Genomic DNA, 23279 nt, shown 5'->3' on the forward strand with positions numbered 1-23279 from the left:
TGTCTCTGATGAAGCAGCAAAAAGGTATTAACTTAGTTAAAGCCAAACTCTTAAACGCATCCTTTTTTTATCGTCTGTGTGACAAAATGAGAATATACATAAAGCACCTCTGCTACAAACCAAAATACTATGGTTGTCTTAAGAAAAATGCTTGCATAATTATTTGTGATACAAACTAAACTAGATATTTTTACTTGAAAGAAACACTGACAGAAAAACTATGAATATTAAGACTTTGGTTCTATGTGAAACATTTTCTTTTAACAAATAAAGTGATCTTGTCACTTCAAGGAAAACTGAACTTACTGTGTCAATGATAAAATTCAAAATTGTATGCAAAAATTACAATTCTGTTAAACTTGTATCCACTACTGTGAGCTTAGCAGCTTCCCAAAACTCACAAACTTTTATGAGATAGAATGTAATTTTTGATGCTGTACAAGAAATAAGTCAATATTTTTAAGATCTGCATAACTCAGCAAACTAATATTTTCCAAATCACTAAAGCATGATATTACAAAAGCATGCATGGGTAAAAGATTCATTAAAAAGGAAGGACAGACAAATGGATTTTAATTTAACAAAGGAAGAAAAACTCCATGATATGGTTTCAGATTCCACAATGCAACCAGCCTTTAAGAAACTACCACTGGGCCGGACACAGTGGCTCACACCTGTAATCCCAGCACTTTGGGAGGCCCAGGCGGGCAGATCACCTGAGGTCAGGAGTTTTGAGACCAGCCTGACCAACATGGAGAAACCCCATCTCTACTAAAAATACAAAATTAGCCGGCTGTGGTGGCACATGCTAGTAATCCCAGCTACTCGAGAGGCTGAGGCAAGAGAAACGCTTGAACCCAGGAGGTAGAGGTTGCAGTGAGCCAAGATCGCACCAGTGCACTCCAGCCTGGGCAACAAGAGCGAAACTCCATCTCAAAAAAAAAAAAAAAGACACTACCACTGTCAAGTTTTGCTATGGTATCAGAGTTTTGGTATAGAATCAAAGCATGCCCACCATTATCTACTTACGTGAGTCCAGAGTTTCTTCATATACTTCCACAAAAACAACATATCACAACTAATTGAATACAGAAGCAATTAGGAAGACCTAGCTATCTTTTATTAAGCTACACGTTACTGCCACTCATCTCACTATTCTGTGTTTTGTCAGCTTCACTGTGTCTCCAACACATCAGCAGTATCAGCAGTATCAAAGCACTTGGTGTGATATGAGTTTGGCAGCAACAGAAGATGGCACTTTTATAACTACATCAGCATCTAAGATGATGGCATCACACAGTTGGTAGCAACATAGAAATCAATGACCTAACTGGTAGATGTCACCACAGGGAGACAGAAAGAAGAGCTTAAAGTGACTGATTCATGAAAACCAAGAGCACTAATTTAGTAAATGTAGGAGACCACCCCTAGGAACTGCATTATTGCTAAGGGAATATGGGGGTAGGGTGGTAGATATCTGAGATCCTGCAAAGTAGGTGGGAATAGAAATAAGAGAAGTGCTGTTTGTGACTATTGTGGAAGACTTACTTTAACCCTAGGTTGGTATGGCCTGAAAAACATGGGTAAGTACTATACCTCTCAGCAAATCCATCCATTTGAAAGAAATCATGGTGTAGGAGCTCAGAACAGAAGGGTCTTTTGTCAGGGTCAATATGTAAGCATTTCTGAAAAATTAAGAACACCTAGAGTTCATATCAAAGAAAAACTACCTACATTTAAATTTATAAATATGAAAAAAAATTCCTCTTTATAGTCAATGATTTTTTTCTTTTTTTTTAAGACAGGGTCTCACTCTGTCGCCCAGGCTGGTGTGATCGCTACTCAACTGCAGCCATGACCTCTCTAGGCTCAGATGATCCTTCCACCTCAGTCTCCTGAGTAGCTGGAACCACAGGTATGCACCACCACACCCAGCTAATTTTTGTATTTTTTGTAGAGACAGGGTTTTGCCATGTTGCCCAAGCTGGTCTCGAACTCCTGGGCTCAAGCTATCCACCCTCCTCAGCTTCCCAAAATGCTGGGATTACCAACGCAATCCACCACACTTGCACACCAATGTACTTTATGCATCTATAATCAAGGATAAAGAACAACGCACAAATCTAGACAATGACCATCAATGGTTGCTAGTATCACAAAAAGACCACCAAACATTCAGTGTCTCTATATGGAAATACACAAACCTCCTATGAAGTAGTGCTGCCAAAAAATCAACCTGATTCTGTTCAAGTTCTAGCTCTACTGTGAGTTTATAAGAAATACAGGACACAGAGGAACATGTATACCACATTATATAGAAAATTCTAAGGACAAATGACTTAGTTTCTTCAACAAATAAATTGCAAGGTTTAAACAAAAAAGAAAGAGATGAAGAGAAGCTTATAAATAAAGTTTTAAAAACATACCGACCAATTGCAATCTATAGTCTTCATTTAGATCCTAATTCAAACTATGAAATGAAATTTTGTGGAAATTAATGAAACTTTAAACATCAATTAGATATTTTATGATGGTAAGAAATTAATTGGAATTTTTAAAACTTAAGGCTATTACAGAATGGAAAGGATTTACCCTGTACTTATCACTATGCTAGATGCTTTACAAAGATTATTTTATTTTATTTTATTGCAAAGTCTTGTTCTGATTCATTAAAGCCCCTAAAATGCCAGTAAAAATAGAAGGGACTCAATAAGTAGCTTTAAATGAACAAGAAAAGTTCTCCGCGTAACTGTGCTTCTTTTATAAGTAAAATAACATGTCTGCGATTTGCTTCAAAATACTCCAAAAAAAGCTGAAAAGTGTAGATAAATTAAACAAGATTATCAAAAGGTTGATAATTGTGGAAATTAGATGACAAGTACATGAAGGTTTGTTATACAACTATTCTTTCTATTTTCTTTTCTGTTTGAAATTTTCCATAATAAAATATTTTCAAAGTTATATATGATTCTTTAAGGTATGATCAAGGTACACAAGTTGGACAATAGTTTTACCTTTATTCCCTTGTATCTCCTTACAAGATTATAAAGCTTGTACCAATTAAAAATATTTGCATCTGTTAAAAGATTATGTAACAAACTGGAAATGTATTATTCTAAGAACTTGTTATAATTAGTTATAAGCTTATTAAACTTCATGAGTTAAAGAATTTTAAAAAATGGGTAAATGTTATAGCCTAGTGTTTTAGAGGTACATATTTTATCAATACTTTAAACAATCTTAACTAATGAGAACTTTTTGAGCTAATAATTCCCCAAAAAGGTCAACTTTTAGAGTAGATTCTTACTTGATAGAATGAAAACCTCTGACATCTTCCTTAATCAAATACAACAAAAAAGTATTGGCCATTTGTAAACTGGCTGCAGCCAATCCAGTGGCTAAGCAAATACCCCTTTGACAATACCATACAGATCATGATCCTATGCCCTACATTTTATTTATTTATTTATTTATTTTGAGACAGAGTCTCGCTCTGTTGCCCAGGCTGGAGTGCAGTAGTGTAATCTCAGCTCACTGAAACCTCCACATCCTAGGTTCAAGCAATTGTCTGCCTCAGCCTCCCGAGTAGCTGGGGTTACAGGCACATGCCACCACACCTAGCTAATTTTTGTATTTTTAGTAGAGATGGGGTTTCACCATCTTGGCCAGGCTGGTCTTGAACTCCTGACCTTGTGATCCACATGCCTCGGCCTCCCAAAGTGCTGGGATTACAGGCATGAGCCACCGCGCCCAGCCATCCTATGCCCTACATTTTAATATTTTCCTACTTCTCTAACCGTTATTTATTTATTTAGAGAGAGAGAGAGATTCACTCTGTCACCGAGGATGGAGTGCAGTGGCGCTATCTCAGCTCACTGTAACCTCTGTCTCCTGGGTTCAAGTGATTCTTCTGCCTCAGCATCCCGAGTAGCTGGGATTACAGATGTACGCCACCACGCCCAGCTAATTTTTTTGTATTTTTAGTAGAGATGGGGTTTCACCATGTTGGCCAGGCTGGTCTCGAACTCCTGACCTCAAGTGATCCACCCACCTTAGCCTCCCACAGTGCTGGGATTACAGGCTTGAGCTACCGTGCCCAACCCCTTTTTATTTTCTTATCCTACTTTTATTTTCTTTTCCATTTACACAAGGCTTGTATTTTAAATGTTAAACGTTAAAATCATACAGTGTTTTTATGTTTTTAGTATGTTTTTCAATGAGGATGTTTTCACATTTACAAAATGCTAGATAACAATAAATGGTTTCTTAATGAGTTTTAAAACAGGTAAAATTTTCAGTCCTTTTTCTCTGAAGTTACCCCCATCAAATTACTTAATTTTTTTCTAAATGTACAAAAATTAAAATCATTACAGGAAATTGTTGACCTAAAAGATCAACTAGAGGCCAGGCATGGTGGCTCATGCCTGTAATCCCAGCACTTTGGGAGGCTGAGGTGGGCGGATCACGAGGTCAGGAGATCAAGACCATCCTGGCTAATACAGTGAAACCCCGTCTCTATTAAAAATAGAAAAAATTAGCCAGGCGTGGTGGTGGGCGCCTGTAGTCCTAGCTACTCGGGAGGCTGAGGCAGGAGAATGGCCTGAACTCAGGAGGCAGAGCTTGCAGTGAGCCGAGATCGCACCACTGCATTCTAGCCTGGGTGACAGAGTGAGACTCCGTCTCAAAAAAAGAAAAAAGCCGGGCGCGGTGGCTAACGCCTGTAATCCCAGCACTCTGGGAGGCCAAGGCGGGCGGATCACGAGGTCAGGAGATCGAGACCATCCTGGCTAACACGGTGAAACCCCGTCTCTACTAAAAATACAAAAAATTAGCCGTGCGTAGTGGCAGGCGCCTGTAGTCCCGGCTACGCCGGAGGCTGAGGCAGGAGAATGGCGTGAACCCGGGAGGCAGAGCTTCCAGTGAACCGATACCGCGCCACTGCACTCCAGCCTCGGCGACCAGCGAGACTCCGCCTCAAAAAAAAAAAAAAGAAAAAAGAAAAAAAAAAAAGATCAACTAGACAAGGAAAAAAAGAAAAAATAAGTCTTGATAGTGCATAAATTCCCTGTCATAAAGTATAAACAGTAAGTATGATTACCTTTGCTAAATCTATCACCACTTCAGAGAGCTTAGGATAGCGTCTTTCAAGAGGTTCTCTTTCCTTGATTTCAGGCAACCTTACTCCAGCAAACACGGGATTTTTATAAAAAAGCTCCTGATGTCTTGGAATTAGATTACCTGGAAGTGAAAACAGCACATATCTCTGTTATTATACAACATGACAGAAGTGGTGAAGAGACATGTGGAGTGAAGTAGAGGAAATAGTGGAACACAGCTTATGGAGTTTGGGGCTCTGTCAACATGCAAAATTGACCAAGGACAATGCTGTTACTGTGGTGGTACATGGAAGTCTTAAGGAGCATAGGAAAAGGACAGGTAAAAAATATTTTATAACTTTCCAGATATAAGTACCAGCACTTCGTTTCTAACTACAAAGCATAAAGTGCTGAACAAAACAATAAAAATATTAATAGTCATATGGACAGGATCTAATCTAGATAAATCAGTTCTACCCCTTTAAGAATTTAATATTTGGTCAACTGATTTTGTGCTTATCTTAAAGTCAGATTTGAGCACTTTATCTTTTTTCTCAACTTTAATATCTAGTTGAATATAAAACATATCTGAAAATTCCACTGTAAGAAACCATTGTACTGCTTATTTAATTTCTAACCTGAAAACTTCAAATCAAATAGTTGAATTACCCCAAGTATTTTCCCATTAGTTCCATTTCTAAGCTCCATCTTCAAACATGAAGTTGATATTTCAACAAACGTAAGATTTTGATAGTCCAGCTTTGAAATTCTGTCAAAAGCACTAACAGCAAAAGTCCAAATCTGTGGTAAGATTAAACCAACCTTGGAAATCTCTGTCTCTCCTCTTGAATGGAAAGTAAGGACAGTAGTCATATTACACCAAATGCTTACTGACTCAAGAATAATAAATGATCATTGCGTCCTCTCTACATGTAATTAACTATATGTAAAAGTGCAGAGAAATGCACAACTTCTGCTCTTTTCCTCTTTGTTGAGGGGAAAGGGGAGGTAGTGTGATTAAGAACATGCATCAGGGCCAGGCACGGTGGCTCATGCCTGTAATCCCAGCACTTTGGGAGGCCAAGGTGGGCAGATCACCTGATGTCAGGAGTTCGAGTCCAGACTGACCAATGCGGAGAAGCCCCATCTCTACTAAAAATATAAAATTAGCCAGGCATGGTGGTGCACGCCTGTAATCCCAGCTACTCGGGAGGCTGAGGCAGGAGAATCACTTGAACCCGGGAGGCGGAGGTTGCAGTGAGCCGAGATTGCACCATTGCACTCCAGCCTGGGCAAGGACAGCGAAACTCCATCTCAAAACACACACACACACACACACACACATATACACACACAGTTTTCCTATATGCTCCCTACCTTCACTTAAAACATATATAATCTTTAATGCAACAGCTTAAAAAATCACAAACACACATGCACAAATGAATATGCAGAAAAATCTCTAAAATTTAAAACACAGATGTGTAACCTTACCTAAACACATCATAATATGATATAGCTGATCAATATCAGAATCTCCAGGAAATAGGGGTTCCCCCATGAACATTTCAGTTACCACACAACCAATGGCCCACACATCAACAGCCCTGAAAAAAAAAGCAATGTGGTGTAAAATCTGGCATCCTAATATGCTCCAAAACCCAAAACTTTTTGAGCACTGAGGTGATGCTCAAAGGAAACGCCAAGGAGAGCATTTCAGATTTCAGATTCTCACATTTGGCATGCTCCAATGGTATAATGCAAATATCCCAAAATCAAAAAAAAAAAAAAAAAAAATCTGAAATCTGCAACACTTCTGGTCCCAAGCATTTAGGATAAGGAATACTCAACCTACAGTAAGTCTTAAATTACCCATGAAAAGATATTTCCCTATTAAAGTTCTAACTCCCAATTTTGCATAAGTGAGCTTTCCAGAAACTTCAATCATGTGACATAAAAAGGAAATGCCTTCTGAAAAGCCAAAACAGTTATTATGTATACTTTATTCTGGAAATAAGACTCTCAGGCTCCATTTAGGGCCTATTCATTCTTTGTTTACACATAACTCTAGTAAGCTTGACCAATCCATGCTATGCCATGGTACACTGAAAACAGTATACCAGAAAGAGGAGGTGGCTGCTAAGGATAAATACAGTAACAATGAAGAGAACTGAAGGCTGATAGGGATAAATTTTTTTTTTTTTTTTTTTTTTTTTGAGACAGAATCTCACTCTGTCACCCAGGCTGGAGTGCAGTGGTGCAATCTCAGCTCACTGCAACCTCCACCTCCCAGGTTCAAGCGATTCTCCTGCCCCAGACTCCCGAGTAGCTGGGATTACGGGTGCATGCCACCATGCCTGACTAATTTTTGTATTTTTAGTAGAGACGGGGTGTTACCATGTTGGTCAGGCTGGTCTTGAACTCCTGACCTCATGATCCGCCCACCTGGGCCTCCCAAAGTGCTGGGATTAAAGGCATGAGCCACCACGCCCAGCCTAGGTATAAAAAATTTGAAACGATCTTAAAAATCAGTTACAAGAACTCAAAGAATACGCAAGCATCATTTGATATAGGAACAACTACCTTAAAATGCTTAAGGTTATTGCTGAATTATAAAATGGCACAAAAATTATAACATGGTAGCAAAATAAGAACTCAGTAATCAAGAAAATAATAAATAATGTTTAGTGTGCTCTGAAAACAGAAATTGTAGAAAATATTTTAGAAAGATTTCAATCAAAAGCAGTAAAAGCTACAATCCTTTCTTCTTTGAAGAATTCCCTTGTGAAGACAATTTATGTTTTAAAAACATTTTACTTAGTTATATTTCTGCCTCCACCCTTGCTTACTCCATCTTCCCTATTCCAACAATGTCACATTTAACCAATCAATGTTCACCTCTATTTACAAGTGATAAATGTATCTATTTACAATCCACTGTATAAAATGGACCACTTAATTTCCCCATCTCTAAAACAAGTATACTTTTTTCACAGGAATGTTTAAAGGGGAAGCACCAAAAATGATTACAAATCACTTTATACAGCCCCTGAAACTCAAGCCTTACTTTCAGTATTAGAGAGATCATTTATTATATCATAAACATATTCCAGTGTAGCAAGAAGCAAGAGTAAAAATCTACTCCTCCCCATTACTGCTGTCTTACTTGCCATACTTGACATCACCAACCAATAGTTCTGGAGCTCTGTACCATCGGGTTGCCACATAATCAGTATAAACCTCCCCAGGAGCTGCCAATGTTCGCGCAAATCCAAAATCGCATAGCTTGACAACGCCAGACTGGGAGACTAATATATTCTCTGGCTTTATATCTCTGTGTATGATCTAGACAAGAAGCAGAGTGTGACAGATGTTAAATAAAATTAATTATTTTGGGGCACCTGCTCTGTGCAGGGCATTGTATCTTGTCCCTCTAAAGAATACAAACAAAAGCATAGAAAGTTGCTCCTAGCCCTAAACAACCTAGGACCTAGTTGGGCAAGAAAGAACATTTATACTTGAAATTTTATTTAAACAATCAAAAATATTGGATAAAATATATTTTTTCAAATTACTAAATCAACTGTTCAGTTAATGACTCCACTCAAGACTAAGAGAGTAAGGCTATCATTGAAGCTGGGGCAGTCAGGGATAATTTTTATGCAGGGGTTGGGCTCTAACATAGGTCTTTAACACTAAGTATGACCTAGATAAATAAAGAAAAAGAAGGGCAACCCAAGCGAATGTAACAAAGAGAGCAAGAATGTAAATGGGGATAGATAAGAGATTGTGGGAAAACTTTTTTTTTTTTTTAAAGACAGAGTCTTGCTCTTGTTGCCCAGGCTGGAGTACAAAGGCGCGATTTCGGCTCACTGCAACCTCCGCCTCCTGGGTTCAAGCGATTCTTCTGTCTCAGCCTCTCGAGTAGCTGGGATTACAGGCTCCTGCCACCATGCCCAGCTAATTTTTGTACTTTTAGTAGAGACGGGGTTTCACCATGTTGGGCCAGGATGGTCTCAAACTCCTGACCTCAGGTGATCCACCTGCCTCGGCCTCCCAAAGTGCTGAGATTACAGGCGTGAGCCACTGTGCCTGGCCAGAAAACGTTTTTTTCTAGAGTACAGGTTGTGTGAAGTGGAGAAGGAATATCTCAGCTGACATACTAGGAAGTGTGGCAAGACCCTGGGAACCCATGGAAGTGACAGACAATGTGGTATTTAAAATTGATGTTGGCCATAAATGAGCTAAATCAGAGAGAAAGATGAGAGGCAGGAAGAAGAGCAGTGGGACCAGTATGAGGTGACAAAGGCCTAAACTAGGTTGGTGCTCAGAGGAATGGGAAAGAGGAAATGCAGCTTAGATACAATAAATCAAAAATCAATAGGCTGGGCACAGTGGCTCACGCCTGTAATCCCAACACTTTGGGAGGCCAAGGCAGGCAGATCACTTGAGGTCAGGAGTTTGAGACCAGCCTGGCCAACATGGTGAAACTTCGTCTCTAGTCAAAATACAAAAATTAGCCAGGCGCGGTGGCAGGCACCTGTAATCCCAGATACTTCGGAGGCTCAGGCAGAAGAATCGCTTGAACCTGGGAGGGAGAAGGTTGCAGTAAGCCGAGATTGCGCCATTGCACTCCAGCCTGGGTGACAGAGCCACCATCTGAAAAAATATATATATATTTAAAAATCTACAGCTACGCAAAAGACATTATTAGGCCTAATTCTCTAATATAAGCAAATTGTATTTTGAAAACTACAAAAGATAGATTTGTTTTAAACTCTTTCAGAAGACCAGCATTCTAAATGGCAATCTGCCATTGCTGAGCATGTTGTACAGGCTACCAACTTTTATTACCCTAGATATCAGTGATGAGGACACAGGTCCAGTCTCAGACCATCTGTGCTGTGATAGAAAAAGCTAAACGGTCCAGGCATGGTGACTCACACTTGTAATCCCAGCACTTTGGGAGACCGAGGTGGGTGGATCATGAGGTCAGGAGATTGAGACCATCTTGGCTAACATAGTGAAACCCCGTCTCTACTAAAAATACAAAAAATTAGCCTGGCGTGGTGGTGGGTGCCTGTAGTCCCAGCTACTCAGGAAGCTGAGGCAGGGAGAATGGCGTGAACCTGGGAGGCGGAGCTTGCAGTGAGCCGAGATCATGCCACTGCACTCCATCCTAGGCAACAGAGTGAGACTCCATCTCAAAAAAAGAAAAAAAGAAAGAGCTAAACTGGGAGTTGGGAGACCTGGGTCTAGTCCCTGGTTTTCAGTACAGCCATAGACAACTCAATCTTTCTATCTTCTCAGCCCACAAATGAGGGGGCTAAAGTGCATGATCACCATGTTTCTTCCCAACTCTAATACCTTATAACTTACGGTAACAACAATAGATTCTAAGTATAACCAAGATGATATGAGTTGAATTTTTCCTAAAATCCATCATTGCAGACTGGGGTGGCCAGAAAAAGTACTATGAAAAGGGTAGGCTCTGATATGGGTCTTTAATACTAGGTATAACCTAAATAAATTATGATACCTAGTAATTTCAGTAAAAAAGGCGTTTAGGGTTCTACAAACCTTATAATGTTCTGTACTATTTGGGTCAAACTTGAATTGACAGAAACCTTAAATTTGGTTTTAAATATGTTATTCAGTCTGGCTCATAAAAGGATTAAAATAATATTTATATTTTTAAAAATTCAAGTGTTCATATATATAGATACATTAAAAAATGAGTAATATATTTGAGAATAAATGTTTTCATTTTCTTAAAGTCAAGTATCTCATCCTTATGTGTATGTATATGTGTTTATTATATGTATGTATGTATGTATATATTTGTGTGTTTATTTATTCCAGCCCCTACCATTATTATCTGTCTGCATTAAGAAGAGAAATGTTAACTGCCCAGAAAACAAAACCTTAAAATATACCTTCAATAATAATGGTAATAATAGCTAACACTTGAATACTTATGTGTCAGGCACTATTCTAAATGTTTCTCATGTTTTAACTTATTTTACTCTCACAATAACCCTAAGGATAGGTGCTACGAAGAGTTTAAGAGTAAATGGAGGCTGAGCACAGTGGCTCATGCCTGTAATGCCAGCACTTTGGGAGACCGAGGTGAGCCGATCACTTGAGGCCAGAAGTTCAAGACCAGCCTGGCCAACATGGCGAAACCCCATCTCTACTAAAAATACAAAACTTAGCCAGGTGTGGTGGTGCACACCTGTAATCCCAGCTACTTGAGAGGCTGAGGCAGGAGAACCGCTTGAACCCAGGAGGCAGAGGTTGCAGTGAGCCAAGATCGTGTCACTCCAGCATGGGTGACAGAGTGAGACTCTGTCTCAAAAAAAAAAAAGAGTAAATGGACTAGGAAAAAAGTAATATGACTGCCAGGCAACATTAATAACACTAATGTTCCCTTGAGAGAAGTGTTTATAAATTAGAGTGAGATCAGTTTACCCATAAAAATTCACATTTTCTATAGTTTAAAGAGATATGTAAATGCTCTGAAGCTTAGCAGGGAACCACTGGAATTTTTTTTTTTTTTTTTTTTTTTTTTTTTGAGATGGAGTTTTGCTCTTGTTGCCCAGGCTGGAGTGCAATGGCACAACCTCAGCTTACCACAACCTCTGCCTCCCAGGTTCAAGCGATTCTCCTGCCTCAGCCTTCCGAGTAGCTGGGATTACAGGCATGTCCCACCACACCCAGCTAATTTTGTATTTTTAGTAGGGATGGGGTTTCCCCATCTTGGCCAGGCTGGTCTCAAACTCCTACCTCAGGTGATCCGCCTGCCTCAGCCTTCCAAATTGCTGGAATTACAGGCGTGAGCCATCACGCCTGGAGAAACACTGGATTTTACAATCTCCTTTTTTTTTTTTTTTTTTTGAGACAGAGTCTCGCTGTATTGCCCAAGCTGGAAGGCAGTGGCACGATCTCAGCTCACTGCAACCTCTGCTTCCTGGGTCCAAGCAATTCTCCTGCCTCAGCCTCCCAAGTAGCTGGGATTACAGGTGCCTGCCACCATGCCCAGCTAATTTTTTTGTATTTTTAGTAGAGATGGGGATTTCACCATGTTGACCAGGCTGGTTTCAAACTCCTGACCTTAAGGGATCAGACCACCTCGGCCCCACAAAGTGCTAGGATTACAGGCATGAGCCACCATGCCCGGCCTAAAATCTCTTCCCTTAAACACAGAATGGCACCCATGCCAGCAGTACTTGACTCTAAACTGCCTGGATGTATCTGTACATCTAAAGGTAGAATGTGTTATGTTAAACGTGGGTTGATTCATCATGAAAGTATAAAAATAAAGGGACACAGAAGCAATGGAGGCAGGACACATTGAAATGCGCTTCTAACATGAGAGAGACAATGGTTCTTTTTGCTTACTGGTTCCACTGGCAAGCCTATCCTTAGTACAGAGATGAATGTAGGGCATTCAGCCACCTAACTCCAAATATTACAGGCCCATTGGGAAGATATCATCATTTTTATGAAGAAGGATGAATCAGTATCTTTTAAACTGATACATTAAGTATTTAATTCACTAACACCTCATGCTGATCTGATTTCTTGCAAATTCAACATTATTGTTATTCTACTTTATATATTTCACCCCTGTAACAATTATCTCTCTTTGCAATTTACTAAACTGGCATTCAGTCTCCTGAGTTTGGTCAATGTGAGTCTGCCCTAAGAGACAGATAGTCTCAAAATTAGGTTTCTCAGAATAGATTTTCTGAGCCTGTATCATTCCAAAGTTGCCAGGAGGCCACGATGGAAGGCCTCCTAAAAAAGGGCAGTGTGTTTTCCAGTGGAAACTAGGTATCTGCCTCTACTAAGCAATTTTTTTATATATGTAGACTTCACACTATAACTGAATAACATAACGAAACTACACAATAAAAGACAGTTAAAAAATTAAAGACAGTGAATAATACTAATAACCGAAAAGAAATATATCAATTTAGGTGGCAGGTACATAAAATGATTTTTTCTTTCTTTTATAATTATCTTTAGTTTTAAGTTTTTCTACCATTAACATTTATTACTTTTATAACCACACAAAAAAATGTCATTTAAAATATTTTGTAAAACTGGCAAAATCTATGTGTTGAGCTATTCATTTATACTTGATAGGTGTCATTCTTCTTGGAGGTGCTTTTATATGATACTCAAAGTATATAAAATTATTGTGATAGACTACAGGGTAAGGATAGAAATTTTCATATATTCACACTTTGTAATTAGGCAAGAGAACACAAACTAACAAACACACAGACCCTTGGGTCTATACATTTCTCAAGATTCATCACTTAAAATTTGTGCATTTCACTTAGTAAATATTACCTTAAAAAAGAACAGAAAACAGGGCCAGGCACAGTGGCTCACGCCTGTAATCCCAGCACTTTAGGAGGCCAAGGCAGGTGGATCACCTGAGATTGGGAGTTTTGAGACCAGCCTGGACAACATGGTGAAACCCCATCTCTACTAAGAATACAAAAATTAGTCGGGCGTGGTGGTACATGCCTGTAATCCCAGCTACTTGAGAGGCTGAGGCAGGAGAATCACTTGAACCTGGGGGGCAGAAGTTGCAGTGAGCTGAGATCTTGCCACTGAGCTACAGCCTGGGCAAAAGAGCAAGACTCCATCTCGGAAAAAAACAAACAAACAAAAAAACCCAGAAAACAAATATTTAACTCCAATTAATAAGATGCACAGATGAAGTATTTATTGTTAAAGTATACTGACTTTCTGAAACTTATTTTCAAATGCATAAATCAATAAGACAGATTAAAGGATTAATTAATGAATAAATATGTGATAAAGCAAATTATTTAAACCCAATACTTACATTGTGACTGTGACAAAATCCAATTCCATTAATAATCTGAAACAAATACTTTTGAACTACTTGGTAGTCTAGTCCATTTGGAAAGAGCTCCAAGTCGTCAAGAATTGTGTGGTCAACAAATTCAAAGACTAGGTACCATCGTTTTTTTTTCTTACACACTTCCAAGAGATTCACCAAGTTTTCATGCCTCAGTTGCTGTTATTAAAAAATGCAAAGTAGCTGTTATTTTAAAATGCAAAATAGTTTATATAAACTAAGATCAAATTATTAGCAATTAATTATTTAAAATAGATCTCAGCATAATAAAAACATAAATAAAATGCATATACAGTATAAATTGTAAAAGCATATTCTGGTTTTTAAACTACAATTGAGAGACTATATTGCTCCTTTCTCCTCTCAGAGAACAAAATCAAGCTAATAAGAAAAAGAAGTGTAACTCCATCTTTGATTAAACTAAGAGGAATCTATGACCTCCTACTCATAACAAATGAGATGGGACTACTAAATGTAATAAAGGTCAAACAGAAGTATAGGAAGACACCAAAAGATCATCTGTGGCTACAAAACTGGCAGCGTAAGAGTTCTCTGAAGCCAGTGACGTACCCTGAAAAGACAAAAAAGTCCTCCTTTAATATAATGGAAAACTATATATATATGTATATATGTATAATGGAAATAAGGCTCATAGACAGCAGTGAAAACATCCCTAGAACTGAATGGCACCAAGAAACAGCAGTGGGGAAGGGCTGGATAAGGAATCACACAGAAACACATTTGCTGGAAACAGTCTCTCAGTGAGGCAGAGTAGAAGGCAAAACAATTCGTTACGAACAAACCTGCAACTGCAAGTTTTAGAGAAATTAAACCTAATATAATTAAATCCCACACTCAGGCATATGTGATAAGGAACACCATTGTGAATTATGGTAAATTCCTGCTAGCCTGGAACAAAGTCATGGCCTCTCCCCAGAACCTCCTACAAATAGTCCTCCAAAGACTCAGACTTTATTATAAGAAACAATCTAAAAGGAACCAATCAAGGATCTATTCAAAGATGTAAGAAATGAGGAAGAAGGGAGAAAGAAACACAAATGGTAGATTAACACTCACCAGAAAAAAATGTTGCCACCTTTAAAGGGAAAGAAATCAATGGAATACAGAATACAGCTCTCAAAATCCTCAAGAAAATCCAAGTATAATCCAGGAACGTTATACTCAACCAAATTGTCATTCAGATAAAAGACAACATGAGCATTGAATCTATTTAAGGCAGGACTAAATCTTATACAAATGTGGGCATCATGGTTACAAAATAGAAAGTGAACATTTTAAATGCAACAATGCACAAATGATATAGATGTAAACAAGATAAAAGTGCATATATACACCAGGTGCAGTGGCTCGCACCTGTAATCCCAGTGACTTGGGAGGACAAAGCAAGAGAATCGCTTGAGGCCAGGAATTTGAGACCAGCCTGTGCATAGCGAGACCCCATCTCTACAAAAAATTTTAAAACTTAGGCTGGTATGGTTGGGCACACCTCTAGTCCCAGCTACTCGGGAGGCTAATGTGGGAGAATCACTTGAACCCAGGAGTTGGAGGCTGCAATGAGTGTGGTGAGCTATGATCATGCCACTGCACTTCAGCCTGAGCAACACAGCAAGACCTTATCTTGAAAGAAAATGAAAAAACAAAACACTAAAGTAAATAAGATATTTTCTGAAATCAGATGGTAGGTGAGTGGGAGAGAAAAGGAACTAGAAATATAATAATTACTTTACAAAGAAGTAACTATGTTATTTAACACTATAGTTATTAAGGTAAGCAATACAGCTAGGCATGGTAGCTCATGCCTGTAATCAATAGCTTGAGGCCAGGAATTGGAGGCTGCAATAAGCTATGATCATGCCACTGCATTCCAGCCTGGGCGACAGAGTGAGACTCTGTCTCTTGAAAAATTAAAAAATAAAAAAAGGTTACCAAGGAAACACATCCAATATAAATATAAACATAATGTAAGGAATTCAGGGGCCAGGCACAGTGGCTCATGGCTGTAATCCCAGCACTTTGGGAGGCTGAGGCAGGTGGATCACCTGAGGTCAGGAGTTCAAGACCAGCCTGGCCAACATGGCAAAACCCCATCTCTACCAAAAATACAAAAAACTTAGGCATGGTGGCATGCCTGGCTACCACCATGAAGTAATGAAGTGATATCAATGAAGTAATCACAGCTTCTAAGGAGGTTGAGGCAGGTGAATCACTTGAACCCAGGAAGCGGAGGTTGCAGTGAGCCGAGATCGCACCACTGCACGCCAGCCTGGGTGACAAAGTAAGACTCCATCTCAAAAAAAAAAAGGAATTCAGAGATCATATAGAAAAATATTTTTAAAAGAGTTATACATATACCTCATGGAATATTATGCAGCCATAAAAAAGAATGAGGTCATGTCCTTTGCAGGGACATGGATGGAGTTGGAAGCCATTATCCTCAGCAAACTAACAGGAACAGAAAACTAAATACCACATGTTGTCACTTATAAGTGGGAGCCAAATGATGAGGGCACATAGAGGGGAACAACACACACTGGGGCCTACCGGAGGGCAAAGGGTGGGAGAAGGGAAAGGACCAGGAAAAATCTGGATAGTCAATGACTGGCAAATAATTCTTTAAACCCAAGACTTACATTGTGACTGTGACAAAATCCAATTCCATTATTAATAATCTGAAACAAATACTTTTGAACTACTTGGTAGTCTAGTCCATTTGGAAAGAGCTCCAAGTCATCAAGAATTGTGTGCTCAACAAATTAAAAAACTAGGTACCATCATCACCTAATCATTAGCCTAATGGATACCAGGCTGAATATCTAGGTGATGAAATAATCTGTACAACAAACTCCCATGACACATGTTTACCTATGTAACAAATCCATACATCCTGCACATGTACCCCTGAACTTAAAAGTTAAAAAAAAAACTTCTACCCTGTCTTCCCTTAAAACAGACATTTTACAATGTAAAAGAAGTGTTGCTAAGAAAAAAATAAAAGTTATAAAAGAATACGATATTATACATAATAATAACTAATACACAATGCTTACTATGTTGCAGGTACTATTCTAAGCACAAAAGCCTTATAAAATAGGTACAATTATTATCCTGCTTTATAGCTGAAGCAACTAACTCACGCAGAGGTTAAGGAACTTGTCCAAGGTCACACAGCAATAACTTATGAGGCATGATTAAAACATCTTCTCAGAAAAACCAAAAAACTAAACAAAGAAACTGACAAAAAATGCCCCAAACCCACAAATTTCATATCCTAATGGAACTATAAATTCTGGCAAATTCTATTTTATCAAATTAAGACATCTAAATGATACTAGAATGTCAGTTGTTCCATTGGGCTGTTTTGGCACATTTCTAATAGAAGAAAACATTACACTAAAACGTTTTACTCTATAAAAAATTCACACTATAGCACCAGATAATTTCTCTCTCTCTACTCTATGTCAAGTCCTTCTTGCAAAGATTTCCACACTATCTCCAACCCTGCAATCATAATTAAAGCACAGACTATCCGCTGGGCGTGGTGGCTCATGCCTGTAACCCCAGCACTTTGGGATGCCGAGGCGGACGGATCACGAGATCAGGAGTTCGAGATCAGCCTGGCCAAAATGGTGAATCCCTGTCTCTACTAAAAATACAAAAATTAGCCAGGCATGGTGGCGGGTGCCTATAGTCCCAGCTACTCAGGAGGCTGAGGCATGAGAATCGCTTGAACCCGGGAGGTAGAGGTAGCAGTGAGCCAAGATCGTGCCACTGCACTCCAGCCTGGGCAACAGAGCGAGACTCTGTCTCAAAAAAAAAAAAAAAAAAAGCACAGACTATCAGCTCCACAGGTTCTCTGTCTTTGTGCTTGTCTTTTTAATGGCAGATGGTTACCTTCTTTCGTAATGGCAGACTGAATAACTCAGACCAGCCCTCCAGTTGAAAATTCTATTTTTTTTTTTTTTTGAGATGGAGTTTTGCTCTTATTGCCCAGGCTGGAGTGCAATGATGCGATCTCGACTCACCGCAACCTCCTCCGCCTGCCAGGTTCAAGTGATTCCCCCGCCTCAGCCTCCCGAGTAGCTGGGATTACAGACATGCGCCACCATGCCGGCTAATTTTGTATTTTCGGTAGAGACAGGGTTTCTCCCTGTTGGTCAGGCTGGTCTCGAACTCCCGACCTTAGGTGATCCGCCCGCCTTGGCCTCCCAAAGTGCTGGGATTACAGACGTGAGCCACTGCAACCAGCCATTGAAAACTCTTTAAAAGTTGGATTGATTTTCAAAAAATCTTCTTCAACATATAAAAGGCTAAAACGACAGTGAGGATTACTGGGCTAAAATTGAGAACAGGAGAATCCAGAGAGTTAACCTCAGGACTCAAAGCTAATTTTGACATGAAGTAACAAATGTAGAAATGAGCTTTGATTTTTGTGGCTCCACAGGGCTAAAAGGGAAAAGTCAAAGTCCAAAAGCCTTCTAAAGGTGGGATAGCTGAGAAACCACCTCCAATTAAAGCTAGGACCCAAAAAACTACATCCTCCAGAGTGAAAATGAGCAGATATAAACGAGGCATCGCTAGACTTAACATCACATTCAAGGAACTAAAAGCCTTGAATCTGGATTCACATACTGGACTGGGAGCATCTCCATGTACCTGTCAGAAGCAAATGAATATTGCCTCTGGATAAAGAAAATCTTACCTTAGCCTCAAAATATTTCTACAAATAAAATTTCAAAAACAATATTCAATTCTAAAGGATAATGAGAAACACAAGATAAAAAGAGACTGTAAGCAAGAACTTTGAACTTACTAAGGAGGTCCTGGGCTGGCAGTGTGCTTGTATCAGACAGAAATCAGAACTGGGAAAATTTTAATGTAAATACTTGTTCATTACAAAGGGTAGTCAATAACTAAAGGGGGTAAAAGAAGACTGTAAGGGATATGTTTAAAGTAGCAAATACAGGAAGCCCCATTTTTAGGGCTGAAGGAAAGTGCATAGTGCACAAGATGGAACTAAAAATCTGAAAGAGCCCCCAATAACCACCAGACATTTAGTCCTCTTTGGAAATGGCCCAGCAGCCACAAAAATGTAAAGATTACCAATAGTGAAAAAATTCACCAGAGCACACAGGCCAGAGATGGTTTGTAGAGTGGCCAGCAGTTGGTAGAGTAACTCACCAGAATGTGCCAAGTAGGCCAGAACTGGTCCTTGAAAGATGCTGAAGTGAGCTAACAGACCTCCCACATGGTGATGGGCTCACAGCTGTATTTAAAAAAAAAAAAAAGCACACTAGAAGCTGGAAGAAAAGCCTCTTCCTCTTGCTAAGGACTGACAGTGTCTTTCCATGCCCCCTATCTGTTGACAAAATCTAAAATCAAATCAGCTGGCAAAAAAAGAGAAATGTTTACAGAGTCCAGCTCTAATATCACAAAGCAGGTAAAAAAAGGAGTGATTTGGAGTTGAGAGACAATAAATTGTTTACTGGCACAGTGCTCACAAACATGGAAGAATGAAATAAAAATTGTCTCTGGAGAAAAATAATTTTACCTTAGCCTCAAATTATTTTTAAAAAATCTTTCAGGACAGGTGGCTCCCACCTATGATTCTAGCATTTGGGGAGGTTGAGGTGGAAAAATTGCTTGAGCTCAGTAGTTTTAGTCTGGGTAACATACTGAGACCCTGTCTCCACAAAAAATAAAAAAAATTAGCTGGGCATGGTGGCACATGCCTGTAGTCCAAGCTCCAAAGCTACTTGGGAGGCCGAGGCAGGAGGACTGCTTGAGTCTGGAAGATTGAGGCTGAAGTGAGCCATAATTGCACCACTGCACTCCAATCTGGGTGACAGAGCAAGATCCTATCTAAAAAATAATAACAGGCCGGGCGTGGTGGCTCAAGCCTGTAATCCCAGCACTTTGGGAGGCCGAGACGGGCAGATCCCGAGGTCAGGAGATCAAGACCATCCTGGCTAACATGGTGAAACCCCGTCTCTACTAAAAAATACAAAAAACTAGCCGGGTGTGGTGGCGGGCGCCTGTAGTCCCAGCTACTCAGGAGGCTGAGGCAGGAGAATGGCGTAAACCCAGGCGGTAGAGCTTGCAGTGAGCTGAGATCCAGCCACTGCACTCCAGCCTGGGCGACAGAGCAAGACTCTGTCTCAAAAATAATAATAATAATAATAATAATAATAACTAAGATAATAATAGTATTTCAAAGATAAGATTCAGCACAAAATTGAAGATATGCAGGCATACAATGAAATAAGACACCATAAGTAAGAAATACCAGAAAATATCAGCAATTGAAACAGATACAGAATGACTTCAGATATTGTAGTTATCAGATATGGACTCTTTAAAAAAGAAAGCCAACCTCACAAAACGGAGGGAACTTAAAACCATAAAAAGTAACATAACAGATATGGACCCAAATAAAAATTCTAGGATGGAAAAGTATAATTACTTTTGTTGACAATAACAGTAGACTAGGTAATTTGTAACAATTCTCCAACTGAATACAAGTAGAAAAGCTGGACAAAATGTATAACACAACTACTTGGAAGAATGAAAAAGATAATGTAGTAAAAAATACCTGGGCTAGGAAGACAGAGACCCAGAAAGGTTAGCCAGGCAATTAAGGCCAAATTTTGTTTAACCCAAGAAACATATGCCACTTTAGAGGGAAGACTAAGAGGATCAGTAGCACTTTTCACCATGTTGCAGGCCTAAGGTAGCAGTGACTGACGTTCAGGGCCCATGAAAGTGAAAAGAAGGAGTTCAGTGCTGGTGAAATCTTTTCATTTGGGTTAGCCCTAAAACTCCTCAAGCTATCAGTAGTAGCTGATATGAAGCTTAGTATATGAAGCTGAATTCTTAAATGGAGAAGAGAGAAAGAATGGGACAGTGGCAGTATGTGAAGCAACAATTATAGCTGAGCATTTATTTATTTATTTATTTATTTATTTATTTATTTGAGATGGAGTCTTACTCTGTTGCCCAGGCAGAGTGCAGTGGCACGATCTTGGTTCACTTCAACCTCTGCCTCCCAGGTTCAAGAGATTCTCCTGCCTCAGCCTCCCGAGTAGCTGGGACTACAGGCGCACGCCACCACGCCCAGCTAATTTTTGTATTTTTAGTAGGGAAAGGGTTTCACCACGTTGGCCAGGCTGGTCTCGAACTCCTGACAAGTGATCCACCCACCTTGACCTCCCAAAGTGCTGAGATTACAGGCATGAGCCACCACGCCCAGCCTGAGCATTTTTAAAAATAACAAATTACATTATTTGATAGAAGCAAGAGCCATAAAATTAACAGACAAAAAAAAAAAAAAAACCATACCTAGGCATATTATTGTAAACTCCTGAAAAACAAAAATAAAACCTTAAAAGTATCTAGAAGAAAATGGTTATTGAGGAACACAATAAGACTGATGTCTGATTTTTCAATACAAGCAATGGGAGCCAGCAGAATAGTAGAATTCTATCTTGAACATACTGAATGTAATTAACTGACAACGCTGAATGCTACATCCTGAGAAAATAGTCTTTTTTTCTTTTTTTTCTTAAGCGATGAGATCTCACTACCGTGCCCAGGCTGGAGTGCAGTGGCTATTCACAGACATGATCATATCACACCACAGTCTCAAACTCCTGGGCTCCAGTGATCCTTCCACCTCAGCCCTCTGAATAGCAAAGACTATAGGCCCATGCTACCACAACTAGCTTGAAACAGTCTTTTAAACACAAAGTAGAATATATACTAACAAAAGTGAATAGAACTTCTTATCATCAGATTTGCTTTAAAGAAAATAAAGGAAGTGCTTTAAGCATAAGGAAAATGAACCCAGATGGAAACTCAGAAATGCAGGAAAGATTAAAGAGTAATAGAAAGGGTAATATTAGGTATATCTTAATAACTGCTGACTGTGAACAATTTTAAAAGGGATTTAACTATATATAGAATTTAACAATATTACATAGTAGCAATAACACATATATCTGATGGGTGGAGGGGAGAAAGGAGGGGGTAACTGAAGTTAAAATTGCTAAGATTTTTGCACTGTAAAAGTACCTGTTTGAGTATCAGTAAGTCAGGTTCGTATATTACAATATCTAGAATAATTTCTAAAATACTAGCAAAATAATGTTTAACAAAATAATGTTTAAAAAGAAAAAAACCTAGAAATATGGAAGGTAACTAGGAAGATAAGTATAAATCCAAATATGTAAGTTTTATATTAAATATAAATAGACTAAACACTCCAAGTAAAATACAAAGACTATCAAACTGAATAAAACAAAAGAAACAACTGTATCTGCTTATAAGAGATATGCTTTACATCTAAAGACACAGAAGGTTAACAGGAGAAAGGATTAAAAAGTATATATCATATAAATAATGATCAAAAGTGCAAACATACTAATGACAAAGTATATGTTAAGACAAGAAGACTGGCCAGGCCTGGTGGCTCATGCCTGTAATCTCAACATTTTGGGAGGCCGAAGTGGGTGGATCACAAGGTCAGGAGTTTGAGAGCAGCCTGGCCAACATGGTGAAACCCTGCCTCTACTAAAATACAAAAATTAGCCAGGTGTGGCAGTGGGCACCTGTAATCCCAGCTATTCAGGAGGCTGAGGCAGGAGAATTGCTTGAACCCAGTGGGTAAAGGTTGCAGTGAGATGAGATCATACTACTACACTCGAGCCTGGGTGACAGAGCAAGACTCCATCTCAAAAATAAAAAAGACAAGAAGACCAAGAAACAAAAGGGTTATACAATGTTCATGAACTGGATGCAATATTGTAAACACATCAATTCTCCACAAATTGATCTACATAAATTCAATTAAATTCCTAGAGTTTTTATGAACATTGGTAAATTGATTCTAAAATTTATAATTTGTATATGGAAATGCAAACAGACAAAAATAGGGAAGATAGTCTCATAGAAGAAGGACAAAACAGAAGGGATTTATTCTACCAGATATAAAAACTTACAAACTAGGCCAGGTGCAGTGGCTCATACCTGTAACCCCAGCACTTTGGAAGGCTAAGGAGGGTGGATTGCTTGAGCCAAGCAGCTCAAGACTAGCGTGGGCAACATGGCAAAACCCTATCTTTACCCAAAAAAATACAAAAATTAGCCAACTATGGTGGCACACGCCTGTAGGCCCAGCTACTCAGAGGGCTGAAGTGGGAGAATCACTTGAGCCTGTGAGGCAGAGATAGCAGTGAGTCAAGATCATGCCACTGCACTGCAGCCTA

At 39.2% G+C, this 23279-nt stretch overlaps 1 protein-coding gene across 1 annotated transcript in view; it reads right to left on the reverse strand.

The window, feature by feature from the left end:
- CDKL2 (cyclin dependent kinase like 2) overlaps window positions 1-23279 on the reverse strand; it is a 52504-nt gene that overhangs the window by 21692 nt on the left and 7533 nt on the right. The window contains exons 3-7 of the mRNA XM_031664507.1: window positions 13963-14157; window positions 8263-8441; window positions 6591-6703; window positions 5099-5238; window positions 1597-1685 (exon numbers count right to left, since the gene is read on the reverse strand). Coding sequence (XP_031520367.1) covers window positions 1597-1685; window positions 5099-5238; window positions 6591-6703; window positions 8263-8441; window positions 13963-14157 — 716 coding nt within the window. The remainder of the gene's footprint in view (window positions 1-1596; window positions 1686-5098; window positions 5239-6590; window positions 6704-8262; window positions 8442-13962; window positions 14158-23279) is intronic.

Source organism: Papio anubis, chromosome 3 (assembly GCF_008728515.1).
Source record: "Papio anubis isolate 15944 chromosome 3, Panubis1.0, whole genome shotgun sequence".
NCBI lineage: Eukaryota > Metazoa > Chordata > Mammalia > Primates > Cercopithecidae > Papio > Papio anubis.